Raw genomic sequence first — 22,988 nt, forward strand, 5'->3', positions numbered from 1 at the left:
TTTGCAGAGCAGTGAAATTAAACTACTATAATAAATCGATAAACACAATGGGAACTGCCTACCACGTTTTTTTTCTTTTAAAAAATAGCTAAAAAATGTTTAGAAACCCCGATATACTTCAGAAAAACACTGCTGCATTTTGCACAATTTAAGCATATGATTTACTTTGAGTTGCGGCGGTCAGTCGAGATTCTGAATGGGCTTCCTTTCTTTACCGCCTACTCCACTCTTCTCTCCCTAGCATACTATTTCTTTCTTTCAGCTCTTATTGAATGAAATAAGCGGAGGCGAGCAAAGAACGCAACACTTCCCTAACAGAAACTGAATGCAGGTTGTCACAATTTCGCGTGGCTCCCACTCAGGAAGTGACGTAAACTACGAGGCGGGCTGCGCCTGCGTAAGCGTGCGTGCTAGAGAACGAGCGAGTGTGGAGGTCAGAGAAAACTGGAAAGCAAGAGAGTCTGGGAGTGCTGACATACGCTGACTGCATCATCATCAGATTAATCAAATGTCACAGCTAGGCTAAACCAAGTCATTAACGGGATCGGAAAATACCAAGAAACACACGCGAATAGCGGGAGCAGGGAAACACAAGCAAGAGAAGTGGAAATCCGTTCCGAAAGTGTAATATGAACACAGACGAGAACAGGGCATTGGATTTTGTTCCTCAGAAAGAGATTGTCTACAACAAACTCCTGCCTTACTCGGACAGATTAGACCAAGAATCCAATGAAATATTGGCCAAGATCAAAAACAACCTGGGTCGAGCTGTCCAGCTAAAGGAATTATGGCCTGGAGTGTTATTTTGGACCAGAAAACTTTCCACGTAAGTACTTATTAATTTCTGAAGTATTCCTTTAGGTAAGTGGGTTGTGTCCTACGATTAGCACAGCAGTTGTCAGACAACGGGCCTTCGAAGGCAAAAGCAGTTACCTAGTAAACTCCGCTATTGTAGGCCGCGATCGTTCACAGAAGGTGGTGTTACCGGCAACTTGGGTTTTTGTTTATGATTTTTTTTTTCGATGTATTTGTTGTTTATTTACAGATATTTGTTTTAATGGCACTATCATAATATTTATTGCTACGTATATCGCAAAACGGTACAATCCAACCGATCGTAATTATTTTACCGGTATTCTTGTTTGATCAAGTTAAGTAACTTCTTAAGTTTTGTGTTATTTACAGTGGATCGTTTAACAACGTTAATATAATTTTTTTGAACAATGTCAGCCGTTTGGACTGTATTGAAGATATTAGAGAACGATTATGCATACCAAAACATGTCGTTTTAAAGTTTATCCACCTTAATTAGCCGAAGTGATGGGCGCGAGATTTATGTCCGAGGGATACAGAACCGAACGTTTAATAAAAGATAAATATTTTTAATGCATACACTTAAGAAAGAAAAATTTGTTGGTCTGACCAAAAAAAGCGATCGTGAGATTTGCACAATATACTGCACGCAATTGTCACCTGCTACAAAACAATTTTCAAAGAAGGGTCAGCAAAGTTTGTATTGCTGCTTGTCCATGGTAACGTTGGGTCTGTCCAGGATGTGCATGATCGCAGTGACAGCTGATTCCTCACGTCGTTACCTAATTTTAACATATAGCATGGGAACTCGAAGTTCAAATGTTTGTTTGGTTTTGACACGATGCAGTGTTCAGATGAGCCAGATTTATTTCTATCCTAATAGCTCATATTTTGTATGTTTTGTTTCACTCGAATTTCAATCACAGACAGGTTTGAGTTAATGAACTCCAGAAAGGAAAAATCTATAGTGATGTTGTTTATTTCTTCAGCTTAATTTAAACTAAGTTTTTAAATAAAATTTAGATAGAATCCAGTAATACGTCATGGAGCTATTTGAATGTATTGAAATCTGTTAATGTTTACACTACTTTCATCTTTTGAAATTCAATTCAGGCATATCTTAATAGGTAAATTAGGTGTGTAAACTGGCTGAAATTGATTTATGAATAAGATTCTTTTTCCAAGGAAAAGTGGGGATTGCATTTACATACAAATGTAATATATTATAAAATTAGTTAATCCAATTCATGTTTCTAATAGAGTTACCCCTTCCTGAAGGAGCTGAACAACATTGTATTAGTTATGGTAAATCAAAAGTGTGGCCCAAAAAGCTCTAGAGTTTTAACAATTAACTTCAAAGTTAAGAGGTTCTGTCTCCTCCACTAAAGGATGTCATGACTTCCAGTAATTTTTTCATTTGTTTTGTTATTAGTTGCAATGATAAGCAAAGTGCTTTTATCTAATCCATTGTATAATTTTTTTTAAGAAATACATATTTTGTATATTAACCACTCCATTCGTTCTTGAGCTGAGTTAATTCCACTGGTCCACTTTGCCCCCACATATCTTTGTATAACCTCTCAAAGCTTTACATGTTCATTGCAATAAGGTGTACTGTACTTGTGCAAAATTTTTTTCTTATGTAATTCTTTTGCCTAAAACAACATACAACTTGCCATCCACAGTTGTTAATATTAAAATGAATTGTACAAGTCACTGGATATAGATTTTTACATCTGTTGTAACTGCCAGCATACCCCTCCCACAGAATATTCAGCTGTTGTGTTTTTTTATGTTTGGATTTGAATGTCCATTTTGAAATGTGTGCCAGTGACTTGATTTTTCTGTGTACGTAGTTTCCAGTTTGGATAATGTTGCAGGAAACAAGAAGCAGTTGAGCAATGACAGATGTCACAGGGGGTTTGGTACTTTAAGTACTTGTACAAATGGCAAGTGAATGACTGTGTACTATTTCCCACACCACTTTCCCATGATTGTGACCTTTCTGCAACTGTCATACATATTGAAAAAAAGTTAATTTGATCAAAAATAGCCAAGTTCTGAGATCTCTTTAAAATGTTCATTAAATATATTGAGGTCATCAAAAGCCCTTTGTCCATATCTAACACCATCCCAAGGTGCTTCATCAAAATAATTAACACGTCTACATAGTTCTGTAGCTAGAGGCAGGTAAAGTTATTTTGTTCATGGTCATATAGGCAGCTTTGGCCACATCACAGCATGTTATCCAGCTTTTTCATTCCTTTTGAGATGCATTGGGCACTGAAAGTAGATAGAGCACACTGTTGTAAGTACATGTGGAGAAACCATTGATGTATATCACATTTTGAAAACAAAGTGTTGTTTATAGCTGGGTAAATAAATACTTAAAACACTTTTTTTTTCTGTTTTGCACGTGATGTAATGGGAACAGCTGTGCTGCATGTTTTCAAGTTTACAGTGGATACAATTTCATTGTATACCAGCATGATCTTTAGAGAGGACTGAACCAGAAATAAAAATCCTCTTGTTAGATTCTTATGAGCTGGCTGTCGCAATCGTTTCCACTGTCCCAGTTTACAACAACAACAACAACAACATTTATTTATATAGCACATTTTCATACAAAAAGTAGCTCAAAGTGCTTTACATAATGAAGAAAAGAAGAATAAAAGACAAAAAAGAAATTAAATAAGACAACCTTAGTTAACATAATAAGGAGTAAGGTCGGATGGCCAGGGTGGACAGAAAAAACAAAAAAAAAACTCCAGAAAGCTGGAGAAAAAAAATAAAATCTGTAGGGGTTCCAGGCCACGAGACCGCCCAGTCCCCTTTGGGCATTCTACCTAACATAAATGAAATAGTCCTCTTTGTAGTTAGGGTTCTCACGGAGTCACTTGATGCTGATGGTTATACAGACTTCTGGCTTTTAATCCATCCATCATTGTTGGAACATCATGGTGCTTTGGGTAGATGGTGGTGGCACAGTTTACTTGCCACATATATAGTGTTTCCTCACTTAAATTTACATGTCTGGATTGAGCATTGCTTGCTTATTAGTTTGAGTCCCAATTTCTTTCTGGCATTATTTTTAGGTATTAAATATACATAACCATCACAAATTCACTTTTGTGACCAGATGATATAGTAGAGGAGACAACAAATCTCAGGCATTTAATTAACATATTTAAGTAACATTAAGCCTTGTGATGTACTATAGACATTAGGACTTCTTATTTATAATAATTTGGCTGCAGACTGACTTGAAGTGGCTGCTCTTTAAGTGCATACTGTTTCTGTATCATCTATTTATATAGAAAAGCTTCTGTTTCAGCTATATTTGGAGTGTGCCAGCATTTAGCCATCCAGGTTGAATGTACCAGTAGAGTGCAGAATCCAATTCCAATTGCACTTTTATTTATTTATTTATTTTTTGACAGAACTGTATCTGATTAAATTATTTTGTGTTTAATGGAAACCGTTCAAAAACAGAACACAGTTTTGTTTTGAATTATTCTCTGTTTACATTTTAGAAAGGTCAGTCAGTCACTTTCTAACCCCCTTGATCAGAGTTGCAAGGGATGCTGGAGTGTATCCCAGACAGCATAGGGTACAAGGCAGGAACAAAACCAGGACAGGGCGTCAGTGCATTGTAGGGTGACATAGGGTACAAGGCAGGAACAAAACCAGGACAGGGCGTCAGTGCATTGTAGGGTGAAAACACACACGCACACACACAAATATCACACACTAGGGCCAATTTAGTCTCTCCGGTACACCTAACCCACATGTCTGTGGACTATGGGAGGAAACCCCTGCATTCCCTAATATGACAGGTCACTCATTTTTGCATCCATCAAGTGTATTTCATAAAGTTTTGAGTTTGAATCAAAGTCAACATACGTGTCACATTGTAAAAACATGTATATGTTATAGTGTCACTGATAGTAATTTTAAACTGCCAAATATTGTTATCTACAATCACATTATGGATGTTGTTTAATTCAGTGAAAAATCTCTATGCTAGTAAGCTAATGTAGCTTTAGTTTGTGAGGTCACATATTCTAACATGGATTCTTGACTCATGTTATTGTTTCATAGTGATTACTTGAAAATGTATTCTTTATTAAAATGCATACAAGTTTAAGAATGTACAGTGGAACCTTGGGTCATGAACGTCTCAGAAAACGTACAAATTGGGTTACGACCAAAAAGTTTGCTAAACTTTTGCATCTGTTCACGACCACACACTCGGGTGATGAACAAGCCAGTTTCCCTTCCCTTCCGGTTTGTACACGCCGATGATTTCCGCACATGAGCAGGGGGGTCACCAGTTAAAGAATGCACCGGGCTTGTTTTTAAAGAGACTGCTTCCAGCATTGTTTTAACTTCGTTGTATTTAATGAAGACTTTTTTCTATTGGATTTTAACCTCCACTTCACTTCTGTTTTTATGGGATTTATTTATTGAAAGATTCTGAAAGCACTGCTCTTTATTTAATTTGGACTTTGTTTTTGATTGTTGTTTTGTTGATTTTCATAAAAGCACTTGGCACTTTTGCACCATCCCCTTGCTCCATTGTAGTGCCTCACTGTCGTGCTCATCGGTAACATTACCGACGGTGACGGGTTTAAGGGCTCCTGGAAGCGAGATGGAGCATGCAGCGAACCTGCATCGTCAAAGACTTTACCTCAAAACTGTAATTTCCTCTCCACCCAGTTCCTCCTCACTTCCTTCATGCCAGAACTCGACTCATGCAAGGTTAGTTTTCTTGGTTGTTTATGGTTAGTTTTTGTATAAATTAAGGATTTTTCAAATGTTCATTTTTTTCCCTGTGCTTAAAACTCATAAAAAAGAAAGTGTTTACAGCAAGCAGTTCGTAAGGCTATAGCGTGAACTCTTGCAATGTTAGTTTTCTCTGTTCAAGGTTTTCTCAGTGTTTATTCAATGTTTTTACATTTAGTTTACTATTGCACAGTGCATCCTATGGTATAATTAACTATTTTTGTGCTTACAAATCTTAAAAAAATATATATTTACATACAGTTTGTACGGTCCGGAACGGACTAATTGTATTTACATACAATCCTATGGGGGAAATTACTTCTTGTCACGACCAAATCGGGTTGCGACCAGAGTTTTGGATCAAATTATGGTCGTGACCCGAGGTTCCACTGTTTATCTAGTCTTGATACGATTGGCACTGTTGATGTGTGTCAGTTAAATCAGTGAGTTTGACTTTTAAATTGTATTTAAATCATGTTGACCATCCTCACTATCACTGTATACAGCTATGGATTTTGCTTCTTTTGGCTTTCTGTTTGGAACAGTACCCTGCCAATTAGAGACTGTTTTTCAGTATATTTCTTTAGTCTGGCTGATGAGTCCTGATTTGAAACAGGTAACTTTAAAGCCATTATGGTGTGTATGGTATGCCCTCGGTTTTAAGATTATTTTTGACAGCTGGCCTCTTATTCCTTGCATCTTTTTGTGTCCCACACAATTAATTTTCTTGGAAATTCCTCATATTCGCTTTGAGTGGTAAGCACTTGGCATAATGCTGCGTTCACAATGTTCTCTTGGGCAGATGGTAAATCCAAGTTTCCGAGGTGGAAATTCCATGTTAGTGCTCTATGAACTCCGAGTTACAAGTCGGACAATTCAGACAAAACCAAGCTACCCAAATTGTCTGAGTTGTGATATAATATTGACTTTTCACCTTAGTCAATTATATAAAAAAAAAAAACATATAACCTGATCAGCCAGAAATGCCTTTTTTGGTTGAATTGCATTTGGAGCGAAGTGATACACATTTTAGTGCCTGCTTTGCTGTTTATTCACATGAAAAATGTCATTTATCTTAATTGCCTTTTTGCAAACCAGGTAGCAAATCAATAGCAACCTCCCATTTCTCCGAATAGTCAGACTGGAAATTCACATGAATACACTGAAGTGAGAAGGCTTAGAATAATCAAAGAACACTTGAATATTGTATTAGATTTTTGCAGAATAAAATACTCACAGTTTAGTGAACATTCTTTACGTCTTACAGATTAGGTTTTTTAAACTCTGCCTAAAAATACTATTTTTTGATGTAGGAAAGATCCTTAAAACATAATTGGCAAATCTATTGGTTTAAATATAACAGTTTAAACTGTAGCAAAAATAAAAATTAGGGTCACCGTGTCTTGGAGAAAGACAAAGTTAGGAATTTGCAGCACAGGTCAAAGACTTATTGTGACAAAAAATTTCAAACGATTGCCTAATCATTGCAAATAAGAGATGAAGCATTTTACATTGAAAATTACCGAAAGTAAAGGAGATGACTTTGGAGTCAGCATTATTTACTTAATTTTATAGTCAAATGATTGCAGTTATCAAGAGGTCATGAAACATGTTGGCTAAACTTTAGAAATGGACTTCAAAAATGTATCAAAGAATGTGTGCACTTATCGATAACTTGATATGTATTCCTAATTTTTTACCCAACTTATTGTGTTCAGGTTCATGTGCAGAGCAAGCCCTAAGTGTACTGCAAGTCCGTTGCAATTCACTATTACTCATCCATCCATCCATCCATCCATCCATTCATTATCCAACTTGCTATATCCTAACTACAGGGTCACGGGGGTCTGCTGGAGCCAATCCATAGAGGACAAATTTAGATCTGCCAGTCAACAAGCCATCCCATGTTCTAGGTAAATGGACAGGTCAAAATCAAGTGTAAATAAAAATCCTGACTTGACATCCATATAAACTCTGTCCTAAAATTTGCCATGGTTGATTTCTAAGAATCTACCTTCTCTGCTTATGCATTACAAAATTCATAAAGTTGTCTGGTTAATTAAAGAAAATGTCAGTTTTCTTTTAAGATATGTTGTCATTAAAGGGGAACAGGCATGTTTTACTGTTGTTCAGTATCAAAAGTATTTCTTGCGTGTGGGAGCTTTAAACAAAATGCAGCTTCAAATAATGCAGCCATTTTTCTATAAATTGCCAGAGAAGAGCGGACCAGTGAAATCACTGATCTAATATTGAGGAAGTAGACAAATTACATGAGTCAACGTGCTGATTAGGGATTCGATTGGCCATGCACAGCTCAGGCTTCAGTGTTGATTCTTGGCATTTTGAGTTCTGCCACCAGGTCCCATTCTGACTGGCCAAAGTCCATCAAAAGGAAAAGAAGGCTAATATCCTTAATATAAAGAAAATCTTAGGGGACACAAAATGTCAAAAAATGTATTTTCCATGAATAACTACATCCGAACGTTTGTTCAATACTTTTTGCCTTTTTTTTTGAAAGTACTGTATAATAATTTATTGAGAAAATGGCAAGTTAATTGTCAGTGTACCTCATTAATATACTTCGCTCCAAAAATTTAAACAAAGCATTTCTTTAAGTTAAAGTATTTTTTAACATGGATAATTAAGATGACAATTTTTAGTTGCCAGTCCTGCTAAAAACATAATAGCTTGTCTTAAAAGAAGATTCATCCAAATGAGAGGTTAGATTATGTTCCAGTGTGTATGGTACTGTAACTAAATATTCCCAGTGTTATTAAGGAGAATGCCGAGACATTTGATGTCCATCTCCGCTATTTAAAAATTTAATTGGGATGGACTGGAGTTTCTCTGATGGGTTCAACAGATTGAGTGTTCTGTCTAGTTTCTATAGTAAAATATAATCAATATACATTAAACACATTGCAACATATTAAAAACCAAAATATTAATATATTGTTACCAAATACTAATATAGTATCCTGTTGTGGATTCCCTGGTAACTCCTGCCTTTAGTTTGTTATAAAGTATTTGTGACTCAGTCCAAAGTGAGAAACTGATTTTATTTTTTTTATAATTATAGCTGAAGAATTTACCTGTTCATCAGGATATTTTTTTGGAAACATGATGGGCATGGTACTGTAGATGCATTAGCTGTCACTTTACAAAATTCATTCCTAGTTTAAAAAATAATTTAATTTTTCAATTTATTTATTTTAGTTAAATACAGTAAGGGGCATATTTTGCCAATGCAGTTTTTTGATACAAATATGGATAAATCAGGAGGTGCTTTAAGCGTTATATCTGTCTGTCCTTCTGTCTATCTACATGAAACAATCTGCTCCCAGTAGTTCAATTTTGTTAAAATTTGGTACACTTAAAGAAATTAATTGGTACAGTTCACTTTTCATTGCGATATCTTGAATACAGAACACTGTACACAGTTTTGAAAATTCTCACTCTCCAATTGAAAAATATTGTTTATCTGTTTTAACATGGACGAGTCCACAAATTCAACATTTTATGAGACTTCAGCTATGAATTAATTCACGGTTTCATTTTTACATTGAGAGTGGTTACTTGAATTATGTATTTTTAGTATTTTTTTTTTTTAATAGTCACTTCTGATGACAAAAAAGTATTCCTAAGTGCAGGACATGGAATGTGACTGTGTCAAATATGGGTGGGGTTGGATGACTGAGTAATACAGAAAGAAAGGTATGATGTTAGGTGAATATCCATCCATCCATCCAGCCATCCATTATCCAACCCGCTGTATCCCATATATACAGGGTCACGGGGGTCTGCTGGAGCCAATCCCAGCCAACACAGGGCGCAAGGCAGGAAACAAACCCCAGGCAGGGCGCCAGCCCACCACAGTAGGTGAATATGTTTTTATTTAATTTGCTAATAATATTTTTTTATTTGTTCAGTATAGTAGTAATGATATTGTTTATTTGATCCTCATCATACAAGGAAAGTACCATGCAAGGATAAGTCCCATTATATGCTAACATTCTGGCTTCTACTGTCCCACATTCTTCACTCATTCACAGTAGCTCATTTTATCTGCTTCTTGAATTTGAAGCAGGTAAATTACATGATGCTGTTGTCAGCAATACTAAAAAGTAACAAGCAACTAGGCTTATGTCTCTCTATTATAAAAAAAAAAAAAAAAAAATCTTGGGAGGGAGACTAGGGAGACGAGACGTGATCTTCTCGGAAGACAATTTGAAGTTCCACAAGAGACTTTAACCTCACGTGAGACAAGGCAGTGAGACAACATTTAAAACAAGTTCACGGACATCTAACGTAGCAGTTGTTGGAATGCTTTTGGCGGACACACTTCATGTGCTCCCAGCTGTTAAAACAATGACAAGCCAGAAGCAGCAGCAAGCCAGCAGATGATCCAACCGCATCTCCTTAGCATGTGTTCAGCCCACCCCCGAACCCCCCCACCCCTTTTTTCATAACGCGAGCGGCAGATATGCGAAGTGGCAAAAGGACAGCAGCTGTACCTGCTTTTAAATGATCAATGCGCAGTGCGGCAAACAGAACACGCAGTTCGCCAGCAGCAACAGCTGAACGAACGGCATCTCCTTAGCATGCATTCAGCCGCCCCCCCTTAACAATGCAAGCAGCGTTATATGTCCTGTGAAAAAGAGATTCAACCACGCCCGGGTCTGGAAATAAAGTATGGTTTTTACAAAAGTTTTAAAGTAAAAGTGAAAATAATGCATATGTAACAATTCCCATTTAAATAACAATCTCTTTAAATTATATATCCGGTAAACCAAACCTGGGGGAGGGCGAGTGAGGCAAGCAGGAGGCGGAGCCCCCTAGTGTGTGTGTGTGTGTGTGTGTGTGTGTGTGTGTATATATATATATATATATATATATATATATATATATATATATATATTATAATAATAATAATATAATATGTATAAAATTCTTTTTGCGTTCGAAATGGAAATTACGCATGAGTGTTTGAAACGGAAATTGCGTATTACCACAGAGGAACAGGAAAAACATTCTTAATAAACCTGATTCTTGCTGAGAGAGCGAATGGTGACATAGCTCTGGCTATAGCATCATGGGGAATCGCTTCTACATTATTAGATGGAGGCTATACAGCACATTCGGCATTGCAATTACCACTAAACCTCGCTCACGACGAAAATCCAATTTGCAACATACGCAAGGGCTCTGGAAAGGCAAAAGTCTTGCAACATTCAAAGATAATAGTTTGGGATGAGTGCACCATGGCACATAAAAGAGTTTATGAAGCCTTGAACCGAACAATGCAGGATCACCAAGATCCTACCAAAATCATGGGAGGTACTGTTGTTTTACTCGCAGGAGATTTTCGTCAAACATTACCAGTTAATCCACGAGGGACACCAGCAGATAAACTCAACGCATGTTTAAAATCCATGCTTCTCTCACGGTAAATTATATGTCGCGTGTTCTCGGGTAGGTACACCAAAAAATGTGTACATTTATGCACGTAATGGGCAAAAAAAAATGTAGTATACCCGAAAGCACTGCAGTAGTACTCAATGTATCTTCACTTCTTAAATGTTAATATTTTACTGTTTAATAATTTATACGCTTCTTATATGTTGTTCAAATTCTTTTATCAAAATACCAGTAACGGCACACTGCATGATAACGTTCACTGAATACACTTGAGCATTCATAGTATTCATCCTCTTTCTCTGTACGTTTAGCATTCGTTTGCTCAGAGGTTGATGTGCTTGCTGCTTCCTGAGCAGTTCTTCTTTACTCCACCCTAGCGGCCCGCTGCTTCTCTTTCGTCGGCATCTTTTTGCGTTAAAACTGATTAAGTTAGTTTTTGTGTTGCAATTACTTAGTATGCTTTCTTTAACCTTTCACTTGATCTGGCACTTAAGTCTTCAATCTGCCTCAAGAATGATTAGCGAAAGTGGTAGGGAATGAGAACGGTGCCTGTACGCATCCTTCGCATGGCCACCCTGCTGCGCGCCACCGAGTGTTGATTCTACAATAATATAAAATAAAGATAAAAAGAGTAATAAAATCATCACCCCAAAAGCGGATAGTAGACGTCACGTAGTATATGTGTACCAAACTTCAAGTCAATAGGTGAAACGGTTTGCGAGCTACAGGTGATTTAAAATCCTGGACAGACAAACGAACAGCCACGAACAGTAAGATTTTACTGTTTAATAATTTATATTTATATGCAATGTGCTTCTTATATATTACTTCAAATTCTCATATGATAATGATGTTAATAATGTTGTTTATATTGATTTATATGTGATTGTAAGTGCTCTTTATTTGTTGAAATATAAAATTGCCAATTAACAAACTTATTTTATAAATACCACATTTTATTTTTTTCCCTTGCACTCAGTGAGCGAAGCCACTGGGTAATCAGCTAGTATATATATATAATATATATATATATATATATATATATATATATATATATATATATATATATATATATATATATATATATATATACACTATATAGAATACATGTTTAATTACTATTGCATCTTTCATATACAGTATATATAGTGTGTGTGTGTATGTGTGTGTGTATATATATATATATATATATATATATATATATATACACAGTACATCCGGAAATCCACACCACATCACTTTTTCCACATTTTGTTATGTTACAGCCTTATTCCAAAATGGATTAAATTCATTTTTTTCCTCAGAATTCTACACACAACACCCCATAATGACAACATGAAAAAAGTTTACTTGAGGTTTTTGCAAATTTATTAAAAATAAAAAAATTGATAAAGCACATGTACATAAGTATTCACAGCCTTTGCCGTGAAGCTCGAAATTGAGCAAAGGTGCATCCTATTTCCCCTGATCATCCTTGAGATGTTTCTGCAGCTTAATTGGAGTCCACCTGTGGTAAATTCAGTTGACTGAACATGATTTGGAAAGGCACACACCTGTCTATATAAGGTCCCACAGTTGACAGTTCATGTCAGAGCACAAACCAAGCATGAAGTCAAAGGAATTGTCTGTAGACCACCGAGACAGGATTGTCTCGAGGCACATATCTGGGGAAGGTTACAGAAAAATGTCTGCTGCTTTGAAGGTCCCAATGAGCATAGTGGCCTCCATCATCCGTAAGTGGAAGAAGTTCGAAACCACCAGGACTCTTCCTAGAGCTGACCGGCCATCTAAACAGTGATCGGGGGAGAAGGGCCTTAGTCAGGGAGGTGACCAAGAACCTGATGGTCACTCTGTCAGAGCTCCAGAGATCCTCTGTGGAGAGAGGAGAACCTTCCAGAAGGACAACCATCTCTGCAGCAATCCACCAATCAGACCTGTATGGCAGAGTGGCCAGACGGAAGCCACTCCTTAGTAAAAGGCACATGGCAGCCCGCCTGGAGTTTGCCAAAAGGCATCTGAAGGACTCTCAGACCATGAGAAAGAAAATTCTCTGGTCTGATGAGACAAAGATTGAACTCTTTGGTGTGAATGCCAGGCGTCACGTTTGGAGGAAACCTGGCACCATCCCTACAGTGAAGCATGGTGGTGGCAGCATCATGCTGTGGGGATGTTTTTCAGCGGCAGGAACTGGGAGACTAGTCAGGATAAAGGGAAAGATGACTGCAGCAATGTACAGAGACATCCTGGATGAAAACCTGCTCCAGAGTGCTCTTGACCTCAGACTGGGGCGACGGTTCATCTTTCAGCAGGACAATGACCCTAAGCACACAGCCAAGATACCAAAGGAGTGGCTTCAGGATAACTCTGTGAATGTCCTTGAGTGGCCCACCCAGAGCCCAGACTTGAATCCGATTGAACATCTCTGGAGAGATCTTAAAATGGCTGTGCACCGACGCTTCCCATCCAGCCTGATGAAGCTTGACAGGTGCTGCAAAGAGGAATGGGCGAAACTGGCCAAGGATAGGTGTGCCAAGTTTGTGGCAGCATATTCAACAAGACTTGAGGCTGTAATTGCTGCCAAAGGTGCATCGACAAAGTATTGAGCAAAGGCTGTGAATACTTATGTACATGTGATTTCTCAGGTTTTTTATTTTTAATAAATTTGCAAAAACCTCAAGTAAACGTTTTTCACGTTGTCATTATAGGGTGTTGTGTGCAGAATTCTGAGGAAAAAGATTAATTTAATCCATTTTGGAATAAGGCTGTAACATAACAAAATGTGGAAAAAGTGATGCGCTGTAAGTACTTTCTGGATGCACTGTATATACACTATATATACTGTATATGAAAGATGCAATAGTAATTAAATATGTATTCTGCATTTCTGTTACACTAAAAACAACCTCACTGCTGCATTTTCTAAAGATGGTAATGATTATATTTCTCTAACACTATACCTCTTTGGCAAAGCACCACAATTATTCACTATCTTATGTTCAGGTAAAGCCTGCGATTTTTAGCAGAAGTTTTAAATCTGTGTTTAAGACGTTTGAAGTGGAATTGGCCACAGACCCTCCACATGCAACAGCTAAGAAAAGCAATCAATAGTTTCATCACTTGAGTTGGAATCTGCTACCTATGAGAGCAATTTCAGCCACATAATGTTGCAAAATGGTGTTAGAATATATTTTATGTACACTAATAACACATGTAGTTGCATTCTATTATCAGTTATTTTTGAATATTACTCACTGTTACAAGCATATTTAATAAACAAAAATTATGGTAAGAAAATCTTTAAGTGACTAGAAAATGATCCAAGATACCCAAGTCTCCAAATGCTTCAAAATGTTATTCTGTGCATTTAATTAAGCATTCAGTTGTAAATTTTCAATGTCATACCCTGGTTGGTGGTATGGTTGCTCTTTCATCTAACAGTTCTAGAGTTGTGTGCTCAAATGTTTGGCTGTTCATTCACTGTGTAGAATTTGTATATTTGTCGTATCTGCATAGGTGTTTTTTCCGGATATTACAGTTTAGTTTAACAGATGTGTAGGTTTTCTTATTTGTTGACTCCAAACTGGGCCATTGTTTGTAAATAAGTGAATGTGTATAAGTATATTTTGTAAGAAAACGGCTCCCCATCACAAGTTGATTCCTGCCTTGTGCCCATAGGTGCCAGAATACACTTCTGTAACCCTTTATTGGATTGTGAGTTTAAAAAAAATAAATAAATAAAAATTAAAAAGTGAACGAACTAATAGATAAACATGTGCTGTAACTAGCTTACTAGGACTAGCTGAACATAAACAGTATTCATCCATTTGATTTGAAATAGGACTTGTCTGCAAGAGGTCACTTGTTAATAATGTTAAATAAAACTGTTTTGGTTCAGTGTAACTGCATTAGATATTACAGTTTTAGTGTGCTGGTCACTGTCTCACAAGTATTAAACGTAATCATTTTTGTTGTTAAAGGCTATCTTTACTTCTGTTTTAGTGTAGTGTACATTTTATTCTAATTTTGCATTATTATCTTCTAGTTTGTTACTTTCTGTGTATTTTTTGTTTTTTGAATTACCTAATATGTTGATGTGACAGCTGTAGTGAAACTAGGAAATTTTTGTCTCAATGTTTTTGCTGTGTCATATCTTGTTCATTGCTTCTGGTGGCTTACTTTGTTTCAAGATTTAATCAGAGCAGCAATTTCTATATTCAGTTTTTGCCATTTAGCATAGCAAATGTAACTTTAGTAAAAAAAAAAAAAAAATATTGAGCATATTTCCTTTTTTTATTTAGTAAATGCCTGTGAACAATGTACTTTGATTTGAATCATAATAGTGTGAGTTCATAGTTTGTTGTAGTTTTGTAGTACTTTGTCAATAGATGAGGGCTAATGTAATGTGAAATTTCATAACAAAGTTGATGAATTACTGTATTGTATTTAACACCCTAATACCCCTTCTCTGTCGGAGATCAGGCTCTCCCAGTTACAGACAGTTCTAAATAGCAAATGAAGGTTGCAACCAATCACAGATACATATACTAAGTGTGAGTGCATTTCCAGATAAGAGGTAATTGCATAAAGGTGACTGTGCATTTTTAGGAGTCTGATCCCTAACAACATATTTTAAAAAGTGTGTTTGCAGTTGGAGAAAAGGAGATGTATAGTATAAGTAACATTGAACCTAAATCACCTAACACTTTTTTAAAATATTTTAGTACCACAATGAAGACAATCCTCTGTAAATTATCAATTTGTTATTATTTTGTTTTGTATATTGATAATGTTGATCAAAAATGCTTATTGTGCAAACTGTTGCAGTGCTTCACAAACATTTATGTAACCATCTAAAGTTCAACCATATAGTCCAGTAAATTAATGAAAGGTAGAAAAGCAGCATAAACTCCCAGAAACAGTTTGTGTGCTACACATATAAACATAACCTGTAAACTGAATCACCTCTAAACCTTTACCTATTTACACTATAACATATGCCTGTATCCAGCAGGCTATTTAAAGCAAAATCGTGTAACAGTATTTATCACCCTTATTTATCAAAAGTAAGCCTACTGTTAAAACTGTGCACAACAACTGTTTTGAAAATTGATCTTATACCCAGGGTCCGATCAGATCATCCCCTCCAGAAATTATTTGTTGTGTCACCTTTACAATGAGCCTGTGTGTTGGATACCCCAGTGACTCTCTGTCACTCATTGGGTCATCCTGGGAATTCTTCTGAGCTACATTGTCTGGAGACTGGAAGATGTGCGAGGTACCATGGTGCAGAAGGATGACACATAGGAATTTTTAGCTTGCTGGCATGGCTGAAGAGGAAGATTAGAGTCAACAGTAGGTTTTCTTCCACAGCATTTTCATCAATATTCCCTCAATATTTTCAATATACACCCAGAGAAAACCCATGATATATAGTTACAAAAAGACTCCAAATAGTAAAAAGGTTTGGGGCAGCCACCTGTATATTATGATCCTGGCTGCGAAAGGTTGAAAAATGATTGAGTAGTTTGCAAGACTGAGTCCAAAACAGAACTAAATACATGAAGGTAAGATGGGGGGTTTAAGGGCTGGTGTAGGAAATGATGTAATCTATGCTGGAACAGGAGTGACGTCATCAGAGGCATCAGAACCGGAAGTGACATCATCAGAGGCCCCAGGGCCTGTCAAGAAAGCCACCAGAGTATTACTTGCCTGTGATGCATGGACAACTAGAGCAACATAGGCATTGTTTCTGATCACTGCTAACTGTATTACAGATATCTAGAATCTTGTGTTGTGTAGACTAGAGTAGGTTAATGCACAAAAGCCACACAGGTACAGACTTCAACGAATTGTGTCACACTGTTGCTTGTGACTGGCAGTTATCAACCAACAGTCTGGTTATTGTTACCGATAGTGCTGTTAACATGCTAGCAGGTGCAATAGTGGTTAATGACCGAAGGAGAGTGGAAGAGGGAAATCACTGGATTGTTCCACTGCAGCAAAATTGTTAATCATGTCTTGGAGGAGGAGCAAAGGCTGCTACCTCACATGTTCAAGAGAGATGTGCTCCAAATGTTTATGTTCTTGAGTCTATAAACTCGTACTTTGGTACATGTGACTAGCTCATTTTTAACTGCCATTTTGTATACTTGTTTATTGGCAGATGCTGTCAGTTGATTCTGTTTTTAACTTTAAGAAACTGTTAAAATCTTAAGGAGAGTAATATTTTCACACTTTATTAATGTTGATGAAATTACTTGATCTGTGATTTTATTTATTTACTAGGGGGGCAAGCCCCCCCTGGTGCCTTTGGCGCCCAACCCCCAGTTGCTGCCAGTCTGCCGCGCGCGTTGTGAAGAGGGGGGCTGAACACACCCCAAGGAGATGTGGCGCTCCTCCAAAACCCCCTCTTAAACAGTGATACAATGGGAAACAAATATATATATATATATACTAGTCATTTAGCCCGTTACAATAATGGGTGCTAGAACAGTAGTGCATAAACATTAGTAGGAACAGTCTATATTAAATGGCAGGGGATTTTGACCTCATTCTTTTTGTTGGTCGTATTTTTCTTTCTTTCAGCCTTTCTTTTGTTGATGTTTGCTTGTCTGAGCTAACCGTTCTTCGTGGGCTGCCGCCATGTATTGTGTGTCTTTAATTTTCTGTGACAGTAATACTGTCTTGTACGTCTGTAATATACCTTTAATTTTCTCTGGCGGTAATACAGGCGTGCGCGTCGGTAATATGCCTTTAGTCTCCTCTGACAGTAATACTGGCTTGTATGTGGCTGTAATATGAGTCACTGTATTGTGTACCTTTAATTTCCTCTCGCAGTAATACTGGTTTGTATTTCCGTAAAACGCCTGAAACTTCCTCTGACAGTAATATCGCGCATTACACCGTGCCCCGCGCGAGCGCACTTCACCAGAAGACACACACACACGGACACCTGGACGCACACAGGGATTTTATTAAAGAGGATATTTTTTTTTTACCTCCTCTTTGCTCGATCAGCTGCTGGATTGCTGCTGCCGTGCCGCATGATTTGCATCTTGTGCAGCACTTCAAACATTTAAAAACCTGTACAGCAGCTGTCCTACTCTTTGTCTTTTCTTTTCGGCCCCGGGCGTGGTTAAATCTCTTGGCACTCTTGGTTAAGTCTCATCTCGCGGGACGTGAGTTCTTGATATTTTTTAGTTTATAATTTAAAAACTTGAATTGGAATCTGAAAATCCAACAACATCACATTGAAGTTCGATAAATTCTGAAAAGAATGATACCAAACATATATATGTAGGTTTTAAAATAAGCCTGATTTAAAGCGTGACATAAAAACGTCACATAAAATTGTTGCACAAAATCGTTGCACTTTTAGGCTTAGGATTTTATATATAGAGAGTAGTTTTTTTTACACAGTTGACTAATTTATTTTCAGTGTTGTTGAAACATTATACCTGATTTATCTGTGTGACTATTCTAATTTTGTATTAGAAAGTTAACATTAGTTTCAGGGCTGCATTATTAAAATTACTGCATAAAAGTATCGGAAACACATTTCAGATTACTGTCATTACCTTTTTTCTAATAAAAAAATGCATGCATGGGACACACTATTCTGTGTTTTATGTGTCAATATTTCAGTCAAATGGTCATTGACCTTCATCAAGACCATTAACTGTCAGTTATGTTTCACATTAAACTTTTGTTTCTAGTCCATTGTATCAATAACTTAGCACGCAATGTGTCCCAAAATCGTGCCCCTAATCTATGTATGGATTTCAGAGATTTTTTAATTTTATTGTCTTTTTTGTTGTTGGAACACAGTTAGTGTTCTCTATTTCCCTGTTCTGCTGAAAAATGTTGAAGGGAACCCTCTTTCAGGTTCATCAGATCAAAACTATCTACACATGGTAGCATCATGCACAAGGTAAAAACAAACACTATATGGGCAGCCAGTCCATTATAGAACACACACATCATCATGCGTGCACCACAAATTAAAGTCTACAGTCAGCTTTATCTGCCCTTCTGTGGGATGTGGGAGGGAAACAGAAGTGTACAGAGAAACACAAGTGTAGACAATGTGCGAATTAGTAAACTCCACAAAGGGGCTGATTGTGCTGGGATCTGATCAAAGCAGTACAGACTGTTATGCACAGATGTTTTCTGTTCTGTAGACAACTAGTCAATAACCACTAAAATAATGTCACACTTTTTTTCCACTATGTGTGATAAAAATAATTAAAAGTTGATTTAAAATTGCTTGAATAAATGTCTACCATGAAGAATCAATAAAACTTTCTAATTATATTTACTGACTCAAAAATGGTCTCCTCCGCTCATTTGATACCATGTCTTTGGCAAAGTGACTCAGTATGTTATATGCAATGACTGGTTTGTGGTGCTTCAGCCTGTTTCATCATGGTTTTGTTCTATCTCGTAATCTGCTTTATTAATTGTCTCAGTATTTTTTTTTTCATTGTGCATGCACACTATACACTACAGAAAGTGCACAGTGCTGAGTGTTGAATTTGCAGTGGGAACTTAGTATTGATATGCAGGTGTCAAAACTAAGGTCACATGGCTTTTTCAAAAATGTATGACCATTTTAGTTCACATTTATTCTTATTATTAAATCTTTCATGTGCATATTTCAACAACACGTTACCACTTGCTGTGAATCTTACTCTGTAGGATATGTGAAATAACACAAAATGCAACAGGTGAAATGTAGGTGCCATTTAGGCAAAAAAAAAATCTCATGATTTGAGTGTGGATCAGATCTGCATCTATTGTATAGCACTCATTTGGCACACGTTTGGGCAGATAATCATTTGTCACAAGCTATAGCAGAATATAACTGTTAGAACTACAGAGGCAAAAGTAGGATATTATGAAACCTCAAAGCTACTGAAATTTGGCAAATTGGAGATGTACCTACGGAAAATATCAAAACTCTTCCCATAACAGCGGCTGTGAACAGACAAGCAAACAGGGATCATATCCCTACCTTGAGAAAATAGTATCAGGAATCTGTGATAAACATTTAATACTTCCAGTTTACTTCTGTTATCATAAGCATGCCTCAGAACTGGAAGGCATCTTGTATTTGGAATGGTTTAACGCTTTTGTTTTCATGTTTTGACCCTGGCCAGATCATCTTTATTTTAAAATAGAAGCAAAGGCTGTTTTTTTTTTCCTGTATAAAAAATGCTTCATTTTAGAATATAATTTTATGTGGCAAACTAATACATACCATAATTGTGAAGAAGTAGTTTTGACTTTGGAAAAATACCAAAGTTATCCTTTAACTTTTGTGCGAAATAGTGATAGAGATTCCGGGTGGCTTCATAGTTATGCAGCCTCACAGGTACAAGTGCCTAGATTAAATAACCAAACTAGTGGTTATCTGTTTGTAATTTGCATATTCTCATAGTTCTTACAGCTTGGTAGTAGAGCTATTTTAATAATTGTACACTAGAATTTCCAAACGAAATATACTTAACACTATCTGAACTTGTTCAGAGCAGCCCTCTTTACATATAGATAGATACTTTATTAATCCCAAGGGGAAAATTATAAACAATGGTAAAAGATTTAAATTAGATTTTTTTTTTTTTGTATTTTGTAGTCTTTCAATATAAAGAGTAACAATGTCCACTTGCAGAAGATGAGGCCTTGACTGTTGGTTTTCAAACATCTGATCACTATTATTGGTGTATTATATCATAAAATTAAGCAATTGTGATGAAAAACGGCTATTCAGCCCAACAAGCTTGTCCATCCTGTTTACGTAGATTCTGCAAAATAACATCAGGTTGAGGTTTGAAGGTTTTTAAAGCCTTACTCTCCACCACTACTTGGTAATTGAATATCTTGAAATTGACTGCTGTACTTAGAGGAAATGGTATGAAAGTAAACTTCTCCCTATAGAATCGCCTCAGTGGAGCACTACATTTGTATATTTACGTCAAAATTAGAGAAATTGCATCATGAACATTGTAGTCATTATATGGATTGATTCAGGAGAAGTTTTCCTCAGAAATATAAATGTTTTTTATGTGATCCCAACGCCCACTGATGGTGCTATGTTGCTTTTAAATTACTAAGTGTCTAAGATCTAAATTTAAAGTATCAAAAAAGGTAGTGTTGCCTTTGACTTCTAAATAATAAGGAGACTAGGAAATAAATAAACACTGCAGCCACTACATTCTGCTAGGAACAATATTGAAGAACCAGTACCACAGAACAGCGTTCGGGCAGTAGACTCCAAATTACACTGATTTGCAGTCCAGTTCATATACCACAGTATTTTATTACTTTTTGTCTTACATTAAGCTGTATAAATAATCACTTTAGGAAAGAATAAAAAATGAAAAATTAACCAGACTTACATTTTAGTACAAAATGGGTTTACCAACAACATGCTACTAGATTTTGCTGCTTTATTTACTTTACCAGCTGTTGCTAAAATTTTTCATACATTTCCAGGTAGTAGATACTCATTTTCTAAAACAATTTGTTCTATTACAGGGTGACAGGGTGGTAAACCTAATCCTATATAATCAACTGCAAAGCAAACGCTAATCCTCAATGGAGCACTAATTTATTGTTGAAAACACACACACACACACACACACACACTAACACTTGCTAAGAAAGGGTAGTTTTATAATGTAATGATGCCACAAAGGTCATGAGTTCTTTCTTTTCTTTGTATGTAATGGTTAAGCTTATCCACCTTCTGCTTAGTGAAGGGGATCTACACCTTTAAGAGATTAAGAAATGCCATGATACTGACCAGTAAGCAAAAATCATCATGTTTCACTGGAAGGGTTGTGTTTTCATTCCAGCTGAATCTTGCTGTTAGTGATGCTCTAATGGTTTAGCCACCAATCAAAATCAGACATTTCTCACTAGAAAAGACTCTATTCGTGATCAGTAAATTGGCCAATCACAAAAAATGACTTTTCAGCATGTGTTTCTGAGCTTTAAGGTAGTTTAGTTGTAGTGCTCTTTTTTTACTTGAGAGTTGAACTAGTGCACTCCTTTTTTTTTTTTTTTGTTGTAACGTTGCTGTAAACAGAGAGCAGTAAGGCAGACTTTACCAGACAGAGAAGATTAGAATATTAACCTTTACTTTAAAGAAAGTGTAGTAATCAACTGAGAAAAAGGAATCAGTGGAGTTGTCCTGTGCAATTTAAGAAATAACAAAAATACTTTATTGAATTCAGACCTTTTTATTTTGTCCTTTATAACAGAAAAAATACTTTATTGAATTCAGACCTTTTATTTTGTCCTTTAATTAAAAATGAACATAGATTGGCTGAGTTTGGACAGCGAGCAAGCTTGTGCTTAATACAACCGCTTGCATTTTCAATAAGAAAAATAAGAGATAAAAAAGAATTAGAATTTGCAGCTTAGTAAACAATAGACTTTTTAGCGTGTCTGTTTTACTTGTAAACTTGTTAAGCATGTTAGCCTTGTATCTTCTTGATAAGTATCTTGTGAACATAAACAATAGGCTTTTTAGCGTGTCTGTTTTACTTGTAAACTTGTTAAGCATGTTAGCCTTGTATCTTCTTGATAAGTATCTTGTGAACATTGATAAATTTGTGACTGTTTTAAAGTTTTGTATTTGTGCCACACAGTGTAAGTTTTGGTAAAAAAACAAGTACTGCAAAATTAAAATGGTGATTCATATTTATAATTTCACATCAAGAATTAGGAATGTCTAGCTGGAACACTGGGGAAATAATCTCAAATTATTGTATATTAATATAAACATAATCTTCTTCTTCTTCTTCTTTCGGCTACTCCTGTTGGGGGTTGCCGCAACGGATCATATTGTCCACATATTGATTTGGCAAAATTTTACACCGGATGCCCTTCCTGACGTAACCCTCCCCATTTATCCGGGCTTGGGACTGGCACAAAGAAACACACTGGTTTGTGCATCCCGTGTGTCT

General features: G+C 36.4%; 1 protein-coding gene across 3 annotated transcripts in view; it reads left to right on the forward strand.

The window, feature by feature from the left end:
• The first annotated feature begins 394 nt into the window (after positions 1 to 394).
• The window catches only part of psme4a (proteasome activator subunit 4a), a 167,890-nt gene continuing 145,296 nt past the window's right edge, over positions 395 to 22,988 (forward strand). For 2 of the 3 annotated variants that reach the window (XM_051919347.1, XM_028821016.2), the window contains exon 1: positions 399 to 826. In XM_051919347.1, the coding sequence (XP_051775307.1) occupies positions 630 to 826 (197 nt within the window). In that variant the 5' untranslated portion in view covers positions 399 to 629. Of the gene's footprint in view, positions 827 to 22,988 lie in introns of all 3 variants that reach the window. The other variant, XR_007933556.1, reaches the window with a different exon arrangement.

The sequence above is a fragment of the Erpetoichthys calabaricus genome, chromosome 15, assembly GCF_900747795.2.
Source record: "Erpetoichthys calabaricus chromosome 15, fErpCal1.3, whole genome shotgun sequence".
NCBI classification, from domain to species: domain Eukaryota; kingdom Metazoa; phylum Chordata; class Cladistia; order Polypteriformes; family Polypteridae; genus Erpetoichthys; species Erpetoichthys calabaricus.